General features: G+C 47.1%; 1 protein-coding gene across 6 annotated transcripts in view; it reads right to left on the reverse strand.

The window, feature by feature from the left end:
• The window catches only part of LOC128341931 (uncharacterized), a 33308-nt gene extending 21854 nt beyond the window's left edge, over nt 1-11454 (reverse strand). For 2 of the 6 annotated variants that reach the window (XR_008314681.1, XM_053288606.1), the window contains exons 1-2: nt 11009-11454; nt 8664-8960 (exon numbers count right to left, since the gene is read on the reverse strand). Coding sequence is in view for 5 of the 6 variants with exons in the window: in XM_053288606.1 (XP_053144581.1) it covers nt 8664-8960; nt 11009-11072 (361 nt within the window). In the remaining variant the exon portion in view is untranslated. The remainder of the gene's footprint in view (nt 1-8663; nt 8961-11008) is intronic. The other 4 variants (XM_053288605.1, XM_053288604.1, XM_053288602.1 and 1 more) reach the window with 3 other exon arrangements.
• Nucleotides 11455-11709: the final 255 nt, after the last annotated feature.

The following is an 11709-nucleotide window of genomic DNA, read 5'->3' on the forward strand; positions in this document are numbered from 1 at the left end:
ACAGGTGGGGAATGGGCGGCTAAATTAAAAGAGTTGGAGCGAGAGGGAAGAAAACAAAAGAGTTGGAGCGAGAGGGAAGAAAACGTTTACCTTGAATTTGCTACTGCCAGTGCGGCGGTAGCAGTGGTTCGGGGGTGGCGGTTCTCACCCACCCCCACCAGAGCATGCAGGCCCAGTTCAGGCCTCTGTGCATGTGCGATGGTAAAAAAACAGCCTCTGAAGCCTTTTTTTAACTGCTATGCACAAGCAGAGGCCCAAACCCTGCCTGCTCTGGCAGGGCGTCCCCAACACCAGCCCCACAGCCACCACTAGTGGCAGCAAAATCAAGGTAAAACTTCTTCCCACCTGCCCCAACTCTTTTAATTTAGGCCCCCTATTCCTCTCCTGCACTGGTAAAGGGGAATCCTTACCTCTTGCACAGTATGTCAGCCAGTTATTTTATTCTATGACAATTTATTGTTGCATAAAGAAGTAGGGGTGTGCACGGAACCGCCAAACTGCGGTCCGGCACTGGGGCGGGAGGTGGCTTTAAGAGCGAGGGGAGGGTTTACTTACCCCTCCCACCGCTTTCCCGCTCTGGCACCATAATTTCAGAAGTAATTGGGGCGGCAGGATACCTCCCTGCCACCCCTTCCCCGCTGTTGCTATTTAAAAACTCCCAGGAGTCCGTTGTGCGTGCGCTTCACGTCTCTGTGACGAGCACGCACGCAAAGGACTCCTGGGAGTTTTTAATAGCAACAGCGGGTATCCTGCTAGTATCCTGCTGCCCCAATTACTTCTGAAATTACGGCGCCAGAGCGGGAAAGCGGCGGGAGGGGTAAGTAAACCCTCCCCCCGCTCTTAAAGGCACCCCCCCACCCGAACCGGACCGCCCAGGTCCGGACCAGTCTGGAGGCCTTTACAATGGCCTCTGGACCGGTCCAGGCCCATCCCTATAAGGAAGTACAAATCAATACTCAGATTAATCTGCTAGTTTAAATGCAGGCATTGTCACCACCCAAGCACACCAATGCAATATACAGACTCTACTTTCATTTCCCCCCCCCCCGAGGAATTCTGGAAACTCAGGAATCCATTGACCAAGCCACCATCTGCCCAATACCAATTCTAACCCCAACCTTTTAGCATATGTAAGGGACTTCTATAAGAGGCAAGGATTTATTTAATTTGTGCTGCAGTATGGAGAAGGTAAGAAAAAGTATGCATGCCTTCTGCTTCTTTTTTAACCCATCCCCAACTGCTGTATATAACAATAATCCTTCTCTCTCCCCAGTATAAAAGATCTTGCCTCAAGTAGATAAGATGAGCAACAGTCAAGAGAAATGCCTTTATTTCTTTTCTTATACAAGCAAGTCTCAGTTCGGGTGAAAACAGTCCTCAACTTTCCCCTAAGACTTCTATGTTTGCGATAATAGTGTGTAGGGAGGTGTGTGCGGGGGTCTTCTCTCACTCGTAGGAAGCTTTGAAGAATTAGGAACATCAAGAAAAGGCCTGCTATTTCTTGCATGCTTTGCAGCTACCTGCAACTGAGAGCTTCCCTAACAAGCACAGAAAGCTAGAGGAATAGGTGGAGTCTCCCTTGTGCAGAGGCTTAGATAAGGAAAGAGGGTGGTGGCCTCCCAGCTCCAGGCAGTCTTGGATGAAACTGATTATCTTCTAGAACCATTTCAGACTGGCTTTCAGGCAGGCTATGTGCTGGAGACTGCCTTGGAGTGTCTGAGGGGTTAGGGGTAGGAGGCACTGCTTTGCGGTGGTTTCGCCCCTAAATCTCGGACAGGATCCAGATGGTGTCCCTTGAAGAATGTTGTTCTTCACAATCTGAACTTTTCCATGGTGTCTCTCAGGGCTCCATATTGTCTCTGATGTTGTTTAACATCTACATGCTGCAGTTGGTACAGAATGCAGCAGCCAGGTTGGTCTCTGGATCATCTCAGAGAGACCATATTACCCCTATATCGAAAGAGCTACACTGGCTGCCAATAAGTTTTCGGGCAAAATACAACATAGGAACATAGGAAACTGCCATATACTCAGTCAGACCATTGGTCTATCTAGTGAAATATTGTCTTCACAGACTGGCAGCGGCTTCTCCAAGGTTGCAGGCAGGAATCTCTTTCAGCCCTATCTTAGAGAAGCCAGGGAGGGAAATTGAAACCTTCTGCTCTTCCCAGAGCGGCTTCATCCCCTGAGGGGAAGATCTTGCAGTGCTCACACATCAAGTCTCCCATTCAGATGCAACCAGGGTAGACCCTGCTTAGCTATGCGGACAAGTCATGCTTGCTACCACAAGACCAGCTCTCCTCTCCTAAGGTGCTGGTTATAACCTATAAAGCTCAAAACAGCCCTGGGTATGTAAGAGAACACCTTTTTCGCTACGAATCCCACCGCCCATTAAGATCATTTGGAGAGGTTCATCTACAGCTACCACTGGCTCTTCTGGTGGCTACTTAGGGATGGGCCTTCTCCGTTGCTGCCCCAAGGCTTTAGAATGTGCTCCCTGTTGAAATAAGAGCTTCCCCATCTCCGACAACTTTTTAAAAGTCAATTAAGACACATTTGTTCACCCAGGCTTTCAATTAGATTTACAGTTCTAATACTTTTAACTTGTTTTAAGTTTTAAAAATTTAATGTTTAAATTTTGTTTTAATGTTTAAATTTTGTTTTGATTGTGTTTTGATTGTGAACTGCCCAGAGACATAGGTTTTGGGCAGTATAGAAAATTGTTAAATAAATAAATAAAATAAAATAATAGCGAGAAAAATGCCTGTTTCCCGTTTTTATTCAAACTGTCGCAGAGGAGAGCCTGTCAGAGGCTGCTGTAGGTTCTCATCAGAGGACCAAGGGGCACTTGCCCCACTGAGTGGCTGCTAACCATTCAACCTGTTACGTGTCTTTTTCATTCCCTGTATCAAAGATACCTCCCTTATTGCATAACTGGATAACATGCATAGTTCAATATATTTAGACATCCAGGAGTCCAAGTACAGCATTGGAGTACCACTCATGTCTCACTTCATGAAAAAGCTTCAGTTATGGGTTGGGGGTGGAGGGAGAATTGAAGGAAATAGTATTACAGATTGATTGTCCTTAAAAAAAAAACAGAATGGTTTTATTAGATTATAAAGAATTGAATTCAGCAGGTCTCACAGATAGAGAATCCATTATTCCCTCCAATACTGAACACGGGGGGGTGGGTGGTTGAGTACTTATCAGTCTGGAAGCAGAATAGGCCACCCAAAAGTAAGGTAGTGATTTCTACATATTTAGGAGATTCTATAGGTATGCAGAATAAATTAAATTTGTACACTAAAAAGAAACAAACTGTTTTTTAAAAAAAACAACTCCACAAGAATTTGTGACCACCCAAGCCCTATGACAATAGCTGCAAAATACAGAGGATGTCCATTGGAAAATGAAAGGTCTGGTAACAAAACTAACTGAGCAAAGAGGCACCTTTTAAAAGCAGTGAATCTCTCTATTTAGCAGGGGGAGAGCAACTGGCCCTATCCATCCCCAGCCCAGCATCCCTCCAGTGGCTGTTGCTGGTTTCTACCGTATGTTTCTTTTTTTAGATTATGAGCCTCTGGGGGACAGGGAGCCATTTTATTTATTTATTTCTATGTAAACCACTTTGGAAACTTTTGTTGGAAAACAGTATGTAAATATTCATCGTATTCATAAAACTATCATGCTCAAGCTTCTATCAGCCTATAGTAAGTGTCCCAGTAAGAGGACACATTTTGTGTGGAAGAATAGCCCTCTATTCCTCCTCATGTGGAGGTAGCAGTGGGATGGCTGTTCCTCCACATATGGAGGCAAAGCAGTGGGATATGTATTTTTGTGGAGGCAAACAAGTATTGTTAATTGGCATTTTTGAAAAAAAGAGGCGTTTTTGAGCAGAAAATGGTTTTGTTTAATTTATCGGGTCAACGGAGTACAGCCAGATAGATTAGCAAAATGACTGAGTACATGCCTATGGAAGAGGCAGCTCTAATGGACAATTGTCAAGTCAAAGGACTTCCCTTTGAAGGAAAAGAGCCAGCGTGGTATAGTGGTTAGAGTGCTGGACTAGGACCAGGGAGACCCGAGTTCAAATCCCCATTCAGCCATGAGACTAGCTGGGTGACTCTGGGCCCGTCACTTCTCTCTCAGCCTAACCTACTTCACAGGGTTGTTGTGAAAGAGAAACTCAAGCATGTAGTACACCACTCTGGGCTCCTTGGAGGAAGTGCAGGATATGCAGGAACAAGAAATGCTTCAGTTGCAACAGCAAAAGCCATTCAAGGTCATCCCAGGAGAAGATCTCCAGTTGTTTCTTGCCACCTTTGAGCAGGCTGAGCAGAACCAGGATCTCCAGGAAGGCAAGTACATTGGTTGTGTACCCAGTGTGATGGATGGGGAGCTGGCAAAGGGTTGTAGTAGCATGCCAGAAAAAGGGGATGTCATGTTCAAAGAACTTGTGCATCCAAAGTTTTGGTTAGAGAAAGAGTTTGAAACCAGTGTACTTCAACCTAGAAAATTTAAGTCAATTTGATGTTAAAATGTTATGTTTGTTGGGTAAATGCATGCGAGCAGCCAAGGCAGGTCCCAAGGATAAGGTACTGGACTTGCTTGGTCTGAACCAAATGTATTGCCAACACCCTAGAGACACTGAACTGAGGTTTAAAGGCAAAGCAACTGGAAATGTGTTGTGGGCAGCTGATATAGCTGGCCAACTAATGGTTAACCAAAGAAACTGGAACCCAAGTTGGAACCCAAGACTTAATTCTATGGACATTGCACACTTACCCTTTGCTAGGGTAACCCACATGAGAAGAAGGGTGGGAATATGTGGGGGAACAAGGCTTAGACCTCTTAAGTTTCTGTATAAGCCCCTGTATTGTATAGTGTATTAATATTCCCAAACCTCTTCTTGTAACTAATCCCTGATAAATGAATTGTGTTATTATATTCCTAAAAACCTCTGTATTGTTGTAAATGGGATTTCTGTGCTAGCAAATCCCTATGCATGAAGAAGGTGCAGGGTCAAAGTTCATTCTTGTTTCACTTTTGGTTTAGCATGCTGACAGTTGATTTTTGGAGGGGAAAGATATTTCAAGAAATGGAGGGGATTTTTGTTTGTTTTAATTGGATGGCTTAAAGAACTGTAGGGGCAGGGAAACTGTATATATTGGGAGTGTTTTGAGAGCAAGGTGAGGGAAGTCAACAGAATCCTGAGAGGCAGAGGCCTGGGAGATGGAGAGGTCAAGAGTCTGCTGGAGCAAGTCAGAGCTGGAGGTTGCAGAAGAAGGAAGAGAGTCTGGAAGTCTGCTAGGGTGAATCCAGTGAATCCAGTGAAGAGAGTGAGCAGCCAGCAAAAAGAAGAGAAGCCTTCTAGCTGAAATCACTGGAAGGAAAGAGCCAGGCTGGATTGAGCCCCAGACTTGTGCTGTGATCAGAACCACCCAGCAAGCCAGAAGCTGACAAAAAAAATGCACAGAAGACTAAGCAGGGACCAGTATAGAGTCAGGTAGCATATGCATTTTTCCAGTTTTTATTTTCCCTGACCTGCTCTGTTAATAACTGTTTTGAATTTGTACCTTTTTTTGCTGCAGAAGTAATGTTTTAATTGAACCAATTTTTCTAAAAGTAAATTTTCTTGTTAAAAAAAGTTAGAAGCTTGTTGATTGTGTCCACCCCACACCTATAAGCCTTTCCACACTACTGAGGGTCATTCATTCATTCATTCATTTATAGGGGTTGTTGTAGTGCGCCCAGCCATACCAAAAGTCCACATGGTAGCAGTGGTAAAAAGGTTAGGAGGAATAGAGAGCTGTTCCTTCACACATGGTGGCAGAGATGGGATAGCTGTTCCTCTACAGTGAGGTTGACTATTTTCCCACCTTCTGCTACATGGGGATGTTATAGGAGGACCGGAAGACAAAACAACAATTAAGCATTCTGGTTTCGAGCTAGCAGCTCTGAATGTAAAATTAGGCATTTTGGTTTGGGGCTAGCTGCTCTGAACCTAATTTCTTTGGTTTCAGAGAGAAAGGTTTCAGGAGAGAGTGAAGGGTGTGTGTGGGAATCCCCTTTTCCTTTCTCTCCTCCTGAAATGTTCCTTTCCCGCTTTGTGAGCCCTGAGCAGCACTAGAAAGCTCCTGTTCCAGGTTAGTTGGAGCCCTAAACAAGAACACTCCTGTTAAGAGTTGGGGGGGGGGGGCGGGATACAGCACAACTTTTTGTCACAAATCCTCACTTGTTCACTCTAATAGTGAACTTGGGTGTCCATGCCAATCAGTCTGGAACTAAAATGGGGGTACCCAAAATAAGGCAGCAGTTTCTGTATACTCAGGGAAATCCCCAGATACTATATAGCACTGAGAAGATGATTTCATAAAGACAGAACAGGATGTCCCCTTTCCTTCCTTCTTTCTCTCTGCGAGTCCCAAAGCGTGCTAAAAAGCCCCTATTCCAGGCTGGCTGCTACCTTGAACTCTTAGGGAGTGGGGATGCACCGCAACACTATGTGGCAAGTCATCACTCGGCAGGATTCTTTGACAGATAGATTGCTCGTAAAATACTTGTATACACAATTTAAAAAGAAATAGAATAATGGAGTGGCTTCATTCATGCATAGCCATTTTAGAGCAAAAGGGGGGATTTTGCCAAAACCCAGCACAGAGTAGCTGAATCCTCCCTCAGTCTGACTGTTGACTACATGATCACCCAACAAGCCCCCTGGAAACGAGATGAGGCTAGCCATGCCTTTTGAGGCACCTGCAAGTGTAACCCTGTTTTTCCCATTTAAACTGACTCACAGGCCACCGCTTTCACATGTCATGGGAAACCTGAGGCAAACCCATCTCAGGCTGGCCCTCCACAACGTCTGAATAATCAGAACTGTGGTTCCCGGACCCAAAAACAGTTTCGATTCCTCCCCCAAATCTCCAGTGGACCTGTTATATCTGGAGGCAGCCACACACTTATAAGCAGCAAAGTCTTGTGGTACCTTCAATGTTCAATAAAAGTGTATGGCACAGTTGGACTAACATATTAGGGCAGGGCTGCTCAACTTCAGCCCTCATGCAGTTGTTGGCCTACAATTCCCATTATCCCTGGCTATTGGCCACTTTGCCTAGGGATTATGGGAGTTGTAGTTCAAAAACAGCTGGGGACCTAAGTTGAGCAGGCCTTACACATGATCATTTTGGGCTTTAGGAGAATAGGCAAGTGTTGACCTCATGAGGAACCAATGAGCAGAAGTACTGTTAGGGTTAGCAAAACCACCAAGCAGATGAGCAGTATCCACATGCTGGCCATGGCTGGAATCAGGAGCAGCAAGCCCTGCCTGCTGCAGAATGTCTTCTAGGCATGCCCCCACAATACACCACACTGCCAGGGAAGCCCATAACATCAGCAGCTTCCCTATGACTGGGCAAGAAGGGCCATGTGACCAATGTTGCCACGCCAAGTATCAGTGGACATTTCTGCTTTGAGTTGCTGCAGCCCCGCACCACACCGATAGGTGCAGCCCCTGGAGATAGCCCCTAACCCCTTAGTTGCACTCCCAATTGCAAACTCCACTCTGAAGTCCAAGCCACCCCTGCTTGCGGGGGGGGGGGCAGCACTATCACCAGACAGATAGACTGCAAGCACAGTCCACACACACAGCACGTGCGGGTGGGATTAGGCAAATGCAAGCACCTCCTGGGATGTACTTGTGTCTGCCTGCATGCTGTAGGCAGGGCTGCTCAACTTCGGCCCTCCTGCAGATGTTGGCCTACAGTTCCCATAATCCCTGGCTATTGGTCACAGTGACTGAGGATTATGGGAGTTGTAATTCAAAAACAGCTGGGGGTGGGGGGGCCTAAGTTGAGCAGGCCTACTGTAGGGCCACTGGCATGAGAATGGGTTGGCATTTGCCCACAGCCCCAAGCAGCCCTGAGGGCATCCATGCCATGTACTGGCAGTATGCCCCCTCACAGCCTCTGCACAGACAGTATTGGCAGCCACCTGTGGCAAGGGACTGCACGGTCCCAGTATGTGCTCACTGCCATATTGGGCGTGTGTGGCCTTTTAAGTGGCTGAGGCATGGATGGCAAGGCCCATGAATGTGGGAGTGGCCAGCACAAGTGATGTGACTTGATGTTGGGCAGCTCACTGCTGGGGATGCTCCCACCTTGGAAGCACTGAGAATGCTCTGCAGGGCAGCACAACCTGCTCTAGCTCTAGTCACAGAACTCTCCGATGCCTGGATGGAAGAGCGGGGACGGGCACCTTCTGAGCATCAGATCGGGGAGGCCACATGAGCAGTAAGCCTGGCTTAGAGCACTCCTCTGCCACTCTAACCTCTAAGACCAAGGGACAGGTTCAGGGTTATCCAGTTTCAGACAGCCAGGGCTTGGGGGATTGGCACTGGTTCACAACAGCATCCAGTCAAGGTTTGCCTGCCTCCAACTCAGGTTAGGATTATCACGTGAAGAGGCTTTTACTGTCACAAGACTCTGTTTTTGCAGAAACAAACTACCATGATTGCTATACCTCTGGAAGTTGTTACATGTATTTGAGACAAAAGCAATAGCCTTCTCCTAATATTGCTTGTCTTCTACACTCTGTATCCTCAAACCATTAAAGCAAAACTAACCATCAGGTTACTATTAATTTTACATATTGCTACTTACCAAATACTTCCAGAGACACAATTGTGGGCTGATATTTTGCTCCAACCAGGGCTTCCGCCTTGTATATTCCATGATCTTTCTGCAATACTTTTTTGATAATCAGATTGCCAGAAGTGAGGTTAAGCGTTGCTCTGCCCTTCAAATCCGAAAAGAAAAAGGGTGCATCTTGCCATGATTCAGCCACCTTATTATCATTTTTCTTCCAGATAATTTCAGTTAGACTGCCGTTAACTATTGGGGACAGAATGACATCTTCTCCTTCAATGGATTGCACTATCTTCTGACAACGGAGGCAAACTATGACCAAAGCAATACATATAAAATAAGTGATCTTGTTATAAATTGGGATTCATTAAATATCATTCAACTATTTATTATATTTCATTTAACTGGAGGGAGTGAACACTGACAGAGGAAAACCATTTAGACACAAGCACACACATACAAACACAACTAACAGCTACACAACTACTGCACTAAGGTCACCTGGAAAGCATCTTAATTGGCCAAGTGATGAAGGAGGGATCTGTGCAAAATCTAGAATACTGTGCTCAGATTTGGTCACCACTGGATTATGGCCTGCAGTGTTTAAGAAAGCAAAATTCAAGTTAGAAGAGCGTTAAAGAAGAGCAGGTAAGATGAAGCCACTTAAGAAAAGGTATCTTTTTAAAAAAGAAAAAGAATGTGCATTACAAGCAGCAGTGAGAGATGTCTCATCTGCAAAGGTTATTTTAAAAAAACATGCACAGAGGAGATATGGTAGCTCTCTTTAAAAGCTATTATGGCTACTATTATTATAGTAGCTAGAGCTGACCTTAGACCAGGCTGACAGGTGGAAGGAACATGTCTCTCTCAGCTGTGTCCGCCAGGGTACTGAGCGCAGCACCAACACAGGCTCAGTGGTTGAAGGGAGGGTGTATGTGCCGCACTATATGATACCATTTCTCTCACCAGGATCCCTGTCCAGTTGGGTCTGCAGTCACTTTGGTGCAGGTGTCTGGCTTTCTGCCAAACCTATCTCACAGGAAAAACAACAAAGAATCTGGAGGAATAATTATTACCCCTGCTAACTAGGCAAAGAGGCACCTTTCAAAGTGGCAATTCTCTTTATATTGGGGGAGTGGGAGGGCAACTGGCCCTATTCAGCCCCAGCCCAGCATCTGTCCAGTGGCTGTTGCTGATTCCTGCCTTGTGTTTTGCTTTAGACAGTGTGTGAGCCCTTTGGGCACAGGGAACCATCTCCTCAACTTTCTTTTTCTCTCTGTTAATTGCTTTGAGAACCTTTTTGTTGAAAAGTGGTGTTATAACAACAACAACAGCATACAGTGTTATCTTTAACAGCAGGGATAGGTGTGCGCATATACACAAACATGTACAGAAGGAAACAGAGAAAGAGGAGGGAGGGAAGAGTAAGCAGCAGAGGCAAAGGACTGTGGAATACGAGAAGTGTAGATTCACAGGGGTAATAATAATAATAATAATAATAATAATAATAATAATAATAATTCAATTTCTATACCACCCTTCCAAAAATGGCTCAGGGCGGTTTACATAGAGAAATAATAAATAATGCAGATAAAGCCAGGGGCGTAACTACTATTTGGCAAGGGGAGGCAGCTGCATGGGGGCCCCCATGCCTCAAGGCCCCCCCCAGAGGCAAGTCACATGTGAAAAGTGTGTGTGTGTGTGTGTGTGTGTGTGTGTATGTGTGTCAGCAAGGGGCCCATTTTAAAATTTTGTCTCTGGGCCCACTCCAGCCTTGTTACGCCCCTGGATAAAGCGTGTCCATAATACTTGTACTGAAACAGGAGCCATGGTTTCCCTTGGGGCCCAAATGGGTGGAGTCGGACCCAATTTAAGGACGTATGCGCGCGCGAACGGGAAGGCACCCCGGGCGGCTTCTGCAAAACTGGGTCTCGGGCGAAGGCGAGGCGCCTCAACAGTAGCGGCTCTCACTTCCTCAGAGGACTTCTTTTCTGAACAAGCCGCGCTGCTTCTCTCTCGTCCACATCCCCCCACCCCCTCGCGCCGCCACGCAGGGGAAAGGAGACTCCTCTCCCACCCAGCCCCGCGTTCCCCTTGCCTTCAGACTGCAGACCGCCCGGTGAAGCGGGCGAGCTCACGCGCTCTCGCAGCCGGACTGCACGTTTGCTTAGGAGTCAAGCCCCAGCAGTGAAGTGAGCAGGCGGGCACAGGCGCGAGCTGACGCCCTGGAAGAGTCCTCGCGGCAGCAGCAGCAGCAGCAGGCAGGCCACCGAGCCAAGGCTGGCCTGTGCGGAAGTTGGTGGAAAGCAAGCAACGCGAGGAGCTGCCTGAGGAAGGGAAAAGGAACGAGGGCGCCTTACCCATTAGGACGGAAAGCAGCAGCGGCACTTGCAGTCGCCTCCCGCCGCCGCCGCCTCCCCGCATGGCCGCACAGTCTGCGCCTGAGGGCTCCCCGCCGCCCCTTCCCTGCCTCTGAGCCCTTCGCCTGGGCGCTGCTGGCAGCAACCAACACGCCCCAAAAGAGAAAGAGAAATGGTGGCTCAGCCGCTTCTTCCGGGTGTCCCAGGACGCGCCTCCTCTGGTCTACGGGCCTTCCCCGACGGCTAAATCACCCAAGCCCGCTCTCTCTCCTAGTCAGTCCGACGTGCTGAGCTCCCAGGCCAGCAGCAGCCCTTCTATCTTCTTAAACAGATTGATTGATTGCCGTCAAGTCGGTGTCGACTCTTAGCCACCACATAGAGAGATTCTCTCCAGGATGATCTGTCTTCACCTTGGCCTTTACTCCTATTCTTTAACATGTATTTTTATGTTGGTCTATGACTGTAATAAAGGATGATGAGGATGGACTTGGCTTTTAAGATCCCTCAGTGGTGCATTCCTTGCTGTCATAATCGAGTCCATCCATCTTGCTGCAGGTCGTCCTCTTCTCTTTCCTTCAACTTCCTCCATTATGCTCAAGGGAGCTGGGTTCATAAACAACAGGGGTATCCCCGCCCGCCGCCGACAGCAACTGACAAAGCCAGGGTGTGTGTGCAGTTTTTGCATGGCAGGTACCTGGGTA

The sequence above is a fragment of the Hemicordylus capensis genome, chromosome 2 (assembly GCF_027244095.1).
Source record: "Hemicordylus capensis ecotype Gifberg chromosome 2, rHemCap1.1.pri, whole genome shotgun sequence".
In the NCBI taxonomy this organism is placed as follows: domain Eukaryota; kingdom Metazoa; phylum Chordata; class Lepidosauria; order Squamata; family Cordylidae; genus Hemicordylus; species Hemicordylus capensis.